The sequence below is a fragment of the Enhydra lutris genome, unplaced genomic scaffold (assembly GCF_002288905.1).
Source record: "Enhydra lutris kenyoni isolate GAN:26980312 unplaced genomic scaffold, ASM228890v2 scaffoldscaffold1, whole genome shotgun sequence".
NCBI lineage: Eukaryota > Metazoa > Chordata > Mammalia > Carnivora > Mustelidae > Enhydra > Enhydra lutris.
This window is the reverse complement of record NW_019154085.1, coordinates 34,784,779-34,796,888: the sequence shown is the minus strand read 5'-3', so window position 1 is coordinate 34,796,888 and position 12,110 is coordinate 34,784,779. Positions and strand designations below refer to the sequence as shown.

Genomic DNA, 12,110 nt, shown 5'->3' with positions numbered 1-12,110 from the left:
TCTGTCCTCAAACTTAAATGCTTGTGTGTCTGTATAACTTGTAGAGTCTTATAAAAGTATTTCAAACTTCTATAAAATTATGCTATCTCTCACCTACAAATTATAAAAAAGGAAACATTAATTCTTACAAAAATCAACAAATCATTGGAAGCCTAATGAACATATCAAACTTAGTACATCCAAAATCCTTCTCACCAAAACCCTTCGTCTGCTCTCCTTCCATCCTCGTTCATGGGAATGCCATGCTTCCACCTTGTTCTCAATCCCACATGGAACCTGTCACCAAATTCCATCCACTCTGCCTTCACAATGTATGTCCAATTCCACCACATCTCTCCGGTCCATCTGGTCCACACCAACATCTCCCTCCTCATAAATGTTTGTTTTCATAGCCTCCCAATTGATGCTCCAGCTTCTGCCTCTAGCATGACCCTCCTTTTAATTACAGAAGTCAGATAGGGCATTTTTCCTCCGGAAACACTATGATTTCTTATCTCACTTCATTTGAGTAAAAACCAGAGTCCAGACAGTGACATCCATATTCTATCGAGATCCAACCTCGTTCCTTCTGACCTCACTTGCCCCGTTCCAGTCACACTCACTTCCTGTCGGTTCCTCCAATGTGCCAGAAAGGCTCCCACCCAAGACATCTTCTCTGGGTGTTTCCTCATCCTAGAACACAGCTTTTTCCCTCAAATGTGACATGCTCTGTGAGCCTTTCCCTGACCAATCCGTGTAAAATTGCCTTCTCCCCAGACCCCTGACCTCCAATGCTCTGATTTACTTTTCTTCATAGACACATCACATTTTAAGTTACTCTATACCTCACTAGCTTATTGTCTGTCTCCCTCATTCTACCCCCACAAGACTGTAAATCCCACGAAGGCAAATGTTTTTATGACTTTGCTGCTTTATCCCAAGCATCTAGAACAATGCATGCATGCCGTGAAATAGATGTTCAATAAATGCTTTTAGAAAAAATTCCCGTGGAAACGAAATAGCTAAGCAACACACATAAACGTCACCCTGATAGGAAATTAAGACGTCTCCTTGGTAATGCTCTTCATTGCTGAACAACCTCATTTCTTATTCAACCATCACGTTATGCCGAGTGGTATACTTAGCCTCAAATCAAAGACTAAAATGCAATTTACTAATTAAAATAATGAATTTTAAATGCTGGTCTTTTTATTTTTAAAGCATCTTCCTTGTATATCCTATTGAAAGTGGTTTCTTAAAAAAAAAAAAAGTAGTCTGCCTTTTTTTTTTTTCCCTCTGCTTCCTGGCTGGTTAGTTATATTCATATTCTAGGATGGACATGGATATTTCTCATGTATTTCTAAATATGAGTGTTATTGAGAACAACTTTTAACTAGAGACATGTATTTGAAGTGAAAATCCATTTTGGGAGGGGGGGCCTGATTTTCCTTCTATCAAATCATGATTAAAATTAATTTCAAGGTGACCTATAAATTTATAATGAAGATGTTTTCTTCAGGCTAAGTCAAAGTTGGACAGAGCCTTGGAGCTATTTTATTAGCATACTCAAGTCTCTAGCAGTTTCATTTGCTACATTAGACATGTTCTCTTAGCCATAATGCATTTTTAGTAGCTAAAAAATCATCTGACTCATAGCCTTGCTCTGTAATAATTTCTTTCTCTTATCTGGTTTTTGAACATTTCACAAAGGCCATGTTTAGTTAAAGATTGAGACTATCCTCTGAGGGCCAGAAGAGTATAAAAAACAGCCCTGGGCTGAAAGCCATTGCCTAATTAATCTATAACCATCTCTAAATATTTAACATTACTTCTAAAAAAAAGATTACCTGAAATTTTCCAAACGGTATCTTTTCGATCATTCGGGTGGCCGTAGGTTTGGATGTTTGGAAGGTCTACTCTTTGCTGCAATTTCCTCAGCATTAGGAAAGCTTAATCCTCATGCTGACTGGCCCATGTGGGGTTATATTCTGAAAGCCTTCCTCTTGCCAACATCTGTCTATTTATTTCAGATATGGAATACATACTAAGATTCTTAAAATCTACAGTCAGGGCTAGGTCCGGAATCTAATTCAGATGGAAACAAACCACAAGCATAAATAGCTCCCAAGAAGGTAGGTGAGGAGGAGAAGGAGGCTTATCTTAAATGAGCCATAAAAGGCCCCTCTTTCTGTGGCTTCTAATCTGTCTCAGTAGGTGACTGAATGAAAAACTTAAAATCGTCTTCATTACAAATACAGAAGCAGTGTAAATTGTAAATAGATGAATGCTACTGATATTTGTATTAATCATATTAGGTCTGTGGTGACCCTTCCTGAAGATGGCAGGCTAGAAGAACAGAGAGCACTTTGATTTGCACAGTGAACAGGCACAAAGGCCAGGATGGACCAATGTGATGTCCTTCCGCCAAGTGGAGAGAGTTAATATTAATGGGCATAAGTGTTGTCCCTAGATCTATGCTCATTAATATTAACTTTCCCCACCAGCACTGAAAAACAAAACAAAACAAAACAAAACATGGAACACTTTCAATAAATCAATTTATTTAGGATCAGCCTTGTAGATTTGACTTCTGGCTCAATAAAGAGCAACCAGTGAGGGATGGAGAAGGTGAATTATTGAATTCTGTCTTCTGGTTGTATGGTTTGATGAATAAAAATCTCCCCATAGATTTGGTGTTTAACCAAAATTACTCCATTATCTGGATATCTTGTTTATCTTTGATTAAAAAAAAGAGAGAGAGAGAGAGAGAGAGAGAGAGAGAAAATCTGGATGCATGATTTTAACATAAAAACAAGCAAAGCAGCTTGAGGTCCCTTGAAATGATTAATACAAAAGTGATTGGAATTAATCACAAGCACAAGAGGAAGCTGAAATTAGAGAGGGTTATTAAGATACTGTCTGCTGTTTAATCTCACCCCCTTATCAACACATTAACCTTGTTTTCTCTGCCTGAGCACTGAGTCCTACAGCAAAATTAGGTCAGAAATTCACATCAGATCAGATCAGCTGATGCAGTCCAGCAAGACCCTGACATGCTGCAGATTTGAATTTCATTCTGGATAGGATTATGGCTGAGGGCTTTTTGAGTTTGTTTCCTGGGCTCTAAGCATAGGAGCTTTCGCTAACTGTAGAGTATTTCTACACTAGCTATAGAGTCTTTCTAAATATTTTAAGACTAGATGTAGAATATTTTACATTTAGTATTTTTAAGAGTTGACACAGTTCGGTTTCTGAACCCTGGTTCATTTAACTGTTCTCAACTCACCTGAGCAATGGTGTTTCAACCTCTGTTTTGATATACAAAGAGGATATTTCATTTTTCTACATGCCTCGAATTTAAATAAACCCAATGAGATTATCTATTCATGACCAAAGTAGGTATTCATATGGCACTGAATGGATAGATCACTCACAAAAATGCACTTCAGCAAATGCTCTCTATTTCCATATAGTCTTGCCACAAATCATGAGTACGATTTCAGAAGCCATAACTACCTAGAAAGGATTTATGTAACTGTTAACATTTCACTTATAATAAGAGTTCTCTGTGTAATTATATCTTGATTAATCATTTAAAATATTAACCAATTCAAAACCCTGGTATTAGAAGCATGTGCTTTTTAGATAACAGTGTTTTAGAAAAAGAAGAACAAATACTTTCTTTATTTTTATTTTTGTTTTTCCTCCATGGTTTAAAGGATATTTAGTGGTCCTTTGTTTCTCTTTGACTCACAGAAATACTGTAACCTTCAAATATAAATAACTTCCATATATACATACTAATACACAATTGCATGTATTTTTTTAAAGGAGCTGTAAGTAATCTAATTCCATTTCTTACTGTCACTTTTAAAGAGGAAATATAACCTCGCATAGGTCCCTTGAGGGCATCCACAGGGAACAGAGATGTTCCTAATCAGCCTAAGTAGTCCTTTGTGACAGAATCACTTTGCTCTAGTGGAGAGCTGTCTTCCAGACTTGCAAATGTTTGGGAGAATTTCACTAATGTAATATTTGTTTCATTAGGGAAAAAAAAAAGAAATCCAACCCAGTCAAATAACAGAAAACACACTCAGAGAAACACGTACTGGGAACACATTTTCTTGTTGCTTTTTATTAAAGGGATGTTGTCTATATTGTTTTCAAAATTCTGTGGCTAATAGTAAAAGTAGACAGTGTCAGGACAAGCTCCAGAATTCAGAGAGAAAAATTCACTTGAAAGGAAGCCTCAAACCTCAATGTGGTCTTGGTATACCAGATGCTCTTTTGATCGCCTCTCCTCCTCAGTGAATCCTAAATAAGTCTTTACCTATACATAGTGAACTTCCGAAACTGGCCTTATGTTCACAGGCACACACAGGCACTGCCTTTCCAACTTGTCTGTGGCCAGATTCTGTTCTCTTTGGTAAGTTGCCTCCCTTAATGTCTGGTCCTGTGCTGCATCAGCGGTTCAACATCCCCATCATCCCTGTTTCTTAAACATCTCTTTTCACCCCCACACATGACAAACTAGGTTTCTGTAACCCCCCTCAAGTGAGCTCACTTGTTGGAAGCTGTAGGGTTTGAGTGTTTGTTTTCTTACAGACTTTTTAATAAAAAGTAAATCTCATTTAACAGTGCCTGCACAAAGCCATTAGGATTTAAAATAGCAGAAACGATGAGCTACTGAAATAATTTTTTCATTCTCCATTAACTTTTCTTTCGGTCTTTCTTTCCCATTCTTTCTCATCAAATGTTATTTGGGGCTGCTAAAAAAAAAAAAAGCACTAACAGGATCACTGTTTTTATTTATTTAGAATTTTTCCCACAAGCCTTTTAATAAAATCCCATTTGAGAAACGGAAGTAAAGATACCAGAAAGTTAAGAGTGACAGGGGGCTCAAGTTAGTTTAAAAATAAGGAATTGGACTCAGAAAGCTTAAGTGACTTACAACACTGAGAAAGTGATGAGGATATTCTTTTTCTGAGAGCTCAGTGTTTTAAGCCTCCCAGCTTCAGCACAAAAGGCATTTCGGCACATATGTGATCCAGAAGGTCAATCATATGAAATCCTATTTCCATTTTTTAAGCAATCCTTGGCAGTCTGCACATTTCTGAAATTGCAACTGGCATATTTCACAGAGAATTATCATCAATGCCTTTTCAAGGTCAAACATGCCCCATCTTTAGATTTTCAGCATTTATATCCCATATATTAAATCACAGCATATATTTAAGAAGGCATTCAGCAGACATGTTAAAGACTTTTAATTGATTAAGCTATGTTAATTAATGTCATATAGAATTTTGTTTACAACTGGACATAAATTACATGTTAAAAATATTAAAATATATGTTAAATTTAGATGTGAGTATTCTGCTTTTGCTGCCAACCCTGAAACCCCAAAATGCTTGCATGACCAGAATCTTGCTAGGAGGTTTTAAAAAATATTAAAAGCATATTTTCTATTAAAAAAATTGAAGTAATTCCAAAAATGTACTACAAGAAAAAGTAAAAGATCACTGTGCTTTCGATTGTCAGAATCCCAAAATACTGGTCACCATATGAACAAAAGAAGGTTGATTTGGATATTACAATGGACACTGAGAGGGGATAACTTATGAGAACCACAGTTAGCCCTAGCACAGAGTCATGTGAGATCTTTGGGCCCCTCCTCCTGTCTGATCATTGAATTTTTGGCTCTGCTGATATTTCTCTCTCAAACCCCAACCCCCAACAATATCCAGAGATCCATATATCCGCATGTTGTACATGGGCCATGCTTTTGGGAAAGAAAGACATTTAGAAGTCTTAACAATTTAGGAGGTTTTGCTAGCATTTTGTCCTTTCCAAAGATATTTACACTTTAAATTAGGATTCCAGAAAAACATGTGGAGGCGTGGGCCTGGGAAAGAGTGTGTAGAGTTACCGATAGAGGGACACATACCACATCTTCAAATCCTATCACATGAACAGCTACAGAAACAGTAACACAGCAGTGTTTGGAATAAGATGAACCAGGTTCAGGACCTTGCCTGATGGTTAGTCATTCATTCAGTCTCACTCAGCCATCCTTACCTTGGGCCATCTTTTCTCCTATGATGGCTGAACAGTCTATGTTTTTTTTCTAAGATGCCTTACATCCTAAACCTTCCTGCCTACTCAAGTCCATAATCACAGTAATTTTTCCTTTTTGTTCCTAAGCCATTAGCATTTCCCGTTCTATTGTAATCATTCATATCAGCAGTTTAAATAAGCTAGTTTTCTCTCTTCTTAAAGGAAATATATAGAAAAACAAAGTACCAAAGACCCCACTTTCCACTGCAACCACTCTCCATATTTTTGAATTTCTTTAGGCTTTAAAGCCCTCAAAATAGTTCTCTATATTCTGCTTCACTTCCTTTCTTCCCACTCTCTCATGAATATAATCTCATTGGATTTTGTCCCTAGACCTTCACCAAAACTGTTCTTATCAATAACACCAATGTGGGAAGAGGCATCAATTCTCAGGTTTGAACTTAGCTGATCCAGTCATTAAAATCTATCTTCTTTAATCACCTTTCTGACTTCACTCTGAGTTATCACCTTCCTTCATGGTTTTCCCCCTCTCTCATGGCTGTTCTTCCTGGATTCTTCTACTATTCCTATCATGTAAGCACTCAGGTGCCCCAGGGAAGGGTCAGGGGTGCTTCTTCCAACCCTCCCTAATTTTAGATTCTAAGTGTACTCAATTAGACTCAGGCCTTGAAATCTATAGACTATAATGACCCTCATATTTATATCTCTAGCTTCGATCTTACCATAAATCCTGATCCAGATTCTCCACTTGAACATCCAAAAAGGCTCACAAAACTGGGATACCAAAGCTGAGCTTTTATTCCTTCAACAATTAGCTCAAACTTCTCATCTTGTCTTTGCCATTTCATTAAATGAAAGCATCATTCTTCTCATGTTTCAGGCAAAAGGCAAAGCAAAACGCATATGCACACATGCACATAAAACAACAGAAAAACAAAGTTGAAAGCCATCTTTTTGTTTGTTTTTATTTTTCTCTTACTCAACTCCTCTATCTCATCATGAGAAAATTTTGACAGTGCCGATAATTTGATCATTTTATACCACCTTTTCTATTACCACCCAAGTCAAAGTCACCATCATCTCTCACCCCAATTACTGCAAAGGCTGTCTCTCTGGACTTCCTACATTTAGCCATACCCCAACCATCTATTCAACCCAGAAGCAAGAGTAACCCCAATAAAAATGTTCAGTTAAAACAGGTTACACCTCTGCTCAAAAATCTTCAGCAAATTTTGTTTTCTCCTTCAGAATAAAACACAAAAACTTATAAAGCTCTCCATTATCTGGTGGCCTTCTACCAGTCTAGACTTACATCCCCCCACTCCTTGCCTTGGTCACTGTGTGACACTCTGTCCTCTGCTTGGAACACATCAAACTTGCTATTCCCTCTGCCTAATATTCTCTTCCCGCCAATAGCCACACACCTCACATTTTGGGCAGCACTTTTCCAATGTCTGAAACATCATTTAAGGAGCCTTCCCTGGGCTCTGTTTTTATCTCCTTTACCAAGTTTGTTTTACCACCTGTTATATTTATTTATATATAATTATGTTTAGTGTTGTTGCTTCTCTTAGAATGTAGCTTCCTTGTATCAGGAACTTTGTTCTATTCATTGCTGTCACCTCAAGGTCTTGAACACTGCCTGGCACTTAGCAAAATTTTAAGATGTATTTCTCCAATCAATTAATACACTTAACAGCAAATGTTTATTGAAAAATAGACTTGCTTTAGATCCTGCTGGAAGAACTGTATAGAAAAAGGATCTTTCTGCTCATGAAACGTACACTGTAGTTTGGAGATCAGCAGTCATGGTGCCTATTACATTCATTGTTTGCCTCTGGCCTTGAATCATCTTGACCTCAGATGTGAGGAGTCCTATCTATCTGACCTGGATCAGTGTCATTTCTTATGACCAGGATTAAATCTCTTTGTCTAATCCTTATTTCAGGGAGGAGTCAGAATTCAATTTGAAGATCAGTCCACTGTCTTAATATCTTTAGATAGAACCCTTCTAAAGGTTGTTGATGAAAGACAGAAGTTAATAGCACAGTGATAAGCACACTTAAGTACTTTGAAAAATCTAATGAAACTTCTGCAGATAATTCTATTTTTAAGGTTAAAGGAAAAAATGAATGATTGAATTTTAATGCCAAAATCAGGAAAACTTTCATTTTAGAGATGAAGCTGTTTTAGAAAACAATGTGGGTTATCCTTTTTGTTATGAATTTTAGAAAACCCAGTCTCATAAAAGCAAAATGCTTGCATACACACAGAAGTCCATCTGAATTACTCCCCAAAGGGAAAAATTGTCCTGAAGAAAGGGTGTTTAGTATATTCTAGAAGGGAATCATTGATACCAACTAAAATTGGGTAGAAATAAAAAAATAACATAGTCCCCAACAACATATTGGCTTAAATGTATGCAGTCACAACAATGTTTATCAAATATGTAATTTCGCAAACATTTTTATACCTGGTGATGCATAGATTTCCATTTTAATAGTCCAAAATAAAAAGATAGCACTCTTTCAGAATAATTCTCTATAACAATTCCTTTTTTGGTTTCCAATTCTCTCTCTCTCTCAAACCTCTCATATGAAGTTATTTGCCATTAAATGATTAAAGTAGTGCATCCTTATCTAGTTTCATTATAAGAATAAATAGTTCATTAAAATAATAATTTCTTTTCCCTAATATCATATTGTTTGTTCACAGGACTAAGCAAATTATTAATGTCCGACTAGATGAAAAATCCACCAAATATCCAAATAGCTTAACTAATATTATTTAGTATCCAGCTAATTGATATGGATTAATTTTCCAAATTTTGAATCATCGCACTTAGTAAATAGACATTATTGAAGAAATAAGACTTTGTATAACACAATATGCCTCTACCAGTACCCCTACTGTCTGTGCACACACACACACACACACACACACACACACACACACACACACATAAACACATATGCCGGAAACACTATGACATTCTTTGGAAAATCAAAAGATGTATATCCTTCTTTGGGTTTCAGTGCCCCAGGAAATTTAGCCTCAATTTGGAAGCTGTAATCTGGCATTTATTTGCTTGTAGCTGTAGGTTTTGCAGTATAAAAGTCATTTCATTTCAACAAACCTGGGGCACTTGGTACCAGACAAGATATGTAATAGTCATAAAACTGCATAGAGAGCACACTGAGGGTTCCCCCTGCCTTCAGAGACTCATATGATTCTAATTATCGATGAGTCTTTTTATAATCTAAGAAGATGCACTATTATAAAGTAAGAACTATAAACAAAGACCATTAACTAAGGTGGAGTCTTTCATCAAACATCGACTCTGAAAATGTTTATGTGTTCCCTTGGGCTTTTATCAAGAGGTTGTTTTGTATGAGCTTTTATTAGAGAAAACTGAATTCTTTCCCAGTCCCAGATGTACTTCCATATGCACAACACACCAGTAAATAACTTTTGTTAACTAAGGCAAGAGTCCTGTGAGTCGGATGAATTGTGTTTCTGTTATAGTTGAGGTGCCAATTTCACGGTCTCACCCAGCCTAATTGTGGTAAACACACTTCCTGACCAGGTGATAACATCATAGGCTTTGCAGAATTGACCGATTTCCTTGTGTATACAAGATTCAGAATACTTTGTTTATATTTACCGTTTTATTGCTTCTTCTTGTCTCCGGCGTTTTTCATTCTTCTCCTTCAAGTAGGCCAGGTTGGTTTCATTTCTCAAGCGGTCATTCTCTCGAGCAATGTCTGATGCATTCTGAATAACCAAGCCATCATAGGCCTTCATCCCCATATCCTCAATATATTGGAGAAATGTGTCCAAAGGGTCTTCCTCAGGATTAGAACTCATCATCTTGGAGGGTATCATGTAAAAAGGAACACTTCCTGTAAGATGAGAACACATTTTACCTTTATCAAAGGTGAAGATAAAAAGCAAGGGACTGTATATTCACCCTAATATCTTGTCAGTCCAAAGCTCCAATGATTATGGTAGAATCCATTTAGAGAAAATGTCTCATTAGAAACTATAAACCATCAAGTGTATTTGAAGTAAATAGTAAATGAATGTTGGTGGAGTAGTAAATACTCCCCTCAAACCAATAAAATTAACACATCAAAGGCCAAATCTCTCACACCAAAAGGTAATATGAGCATACAAATACAGTGTGCCAACATCAATGCTTGGTTTATGTATGTAGCGTCATGATTTTGTTTCTCAGAAATGTGTTCTTATATCAATAAGATATATCAGATCCAAGCTTCATTTATTTCTAATTGCTATAAAGACTTCCCTGCTCAGTTTCAAATAGAACGATATAATTATTTGGAACGAACTTTCTTATTGTGTGTGTTTTCCTTATAATTTTAAATTAAGATCTATAAACCTAATCCATTTGTGCAAAACATAAGCAGCAATCAAGGAAATACACATTTCTAATATAATATGTTTTGGAAATAATCCCTTTGTGATCCAACATTATTTCCCAAAATGGTCCTCCATCATGGCTTCCTACTTAATGACTCAAATATCATAGGTCACCGAGATCACATTAATCCTCACCAGTCTGGTAATTCAAGCAGTAACAACTACAATTATCACTGCTGCATGAAGGTTTAAAATCCCAAACCATAGGACAGATTACTGAAAAACCAAAATCAAATCAAAACACAACAAAACATAAGAATTCCAACCAACACATATGATGCTCACCTACAAAATGATGGAAATAGTAACTTCTACCTCCTGCTGATGTAATCATTTAGAGAGGTGATGCTATCAAAAATTTAGTGTAGAGTTTAATAATAATAAGCATATAATAATGTTAGTTAACATTATCATAATAAAAGTACAGGTAGAAGATTGGCAGCAGTGGTAATGTCAAATGTGTGTATGTGCATAGATAGATGGGTGATGGAAAACCATCAGGCAATGAAAATCAGGGTGTCCTGAAGTAGAAGAATCCAGTGAATCATAGAAATCAATGAAGCCAGGGGATAAAGAAACGGTGTTTTAATCAATCAAAAATAGAACTGAAGTTCAATTAATTAATTACATACAAGATAAGTACTTTACCCTTTTAGCTTGATAAGGCTTACTGTCCTCAACTGCATCTTCACTGTTGTATAGAAAACTAGTGTAATTGTGTCAGATTGTAAAATCAAAAGCAAAATCATTAACAAGAAAAATTGTTGGCCATTTAAAATTATAAATTACATTTATATCTTTTATTTTCTTTAAAAGGCTCAGAAAGGCATTTTTAAAATATCAGCCCAACTATCTAAAGTAGATGTCCTAGACTTTCATTTTTGTCATTATGATTCATTTTCATTTTGATTTTTTCACAAGTATAATCATGTTCCATACCTGGATGGTAGCTATAGAAACTTCTTTTTTTTTTTTAAAGATTTTATTTATTTGTCAGAGAGAGAGAGAGGGAGAGAGAGCAAGCACAGGCAGACAGAATGGCAGGCAGAGGCAGAGGGAGAAGCAGGCTCCCTGATGAGCAAGGAGCCCGATGTGGGACTCCATCCCGGGACACTGGGATCATGACCTGAGCCAAAGGCAGCTGCTTAACCAACTGAGCCACCCAGGCGTCCCAGAAACTTTACTTCTTATCAGCGTTTATTAGCATTTCAGCTGTCAGTCAATTCATGTTATTTGAGTCCCACTCTGAATTTAAAGATTTATTATCCAATCTGTAAGAAATTGTTGAAACTAGAGGATAGAAGTTGTTTGTTGACTCATGATTTCTTTTTTGTTATGTTAGGTTTTATTATGTTTGGTTTGGTTTTAAGCCATAATGGGTTGACAAATGAAATGATCTTATAATTCCAACTATCTAGCATAATTGAATTGTATTATAATATCAGTCCATGAGTGTAGATGCTCAAGTGGTGGACATATATAGAAATAAGAAATTACTGTGACAAACAACTACAATTTTCTGGAAAAAAAATAATAAAGGAGCATGACTCTCAGAAGGCTGAAGCATTACCATTATTGAGAATTCATTTTACCAAAGACTTCAGCACTAG

The 12,110-nt window shown here is 36.2% G+C and overlaps 1 protein-coding gene across 1 annotated transcript in view; it reads right to left on the bottom strand.

Moving 5' to 3' along the window:
* LOC111145809 (neuronal tyrosine-phosphorylated phosphoinositide-3-kinase adaptor 2) overlaps window positions 1-9,942 on the bottom strand; it is a 214,021-nt gene extending 204,079 nt beyond the window's left edge. Inside the window, exon 1 of the mRNA XM_022501057.1 lies at window positions 9,722-9,942. Within this exon, the coding sequence (XP_022356765.1) occupies window positions 9,722-9,942 (221 nt within the window). The remainder of the gene's footprint in view (window positions 1-9,721) is intronic.
* Between the last annotated feature and the right edge of the window lie 2,168 nt (window positions 9,943-12,110).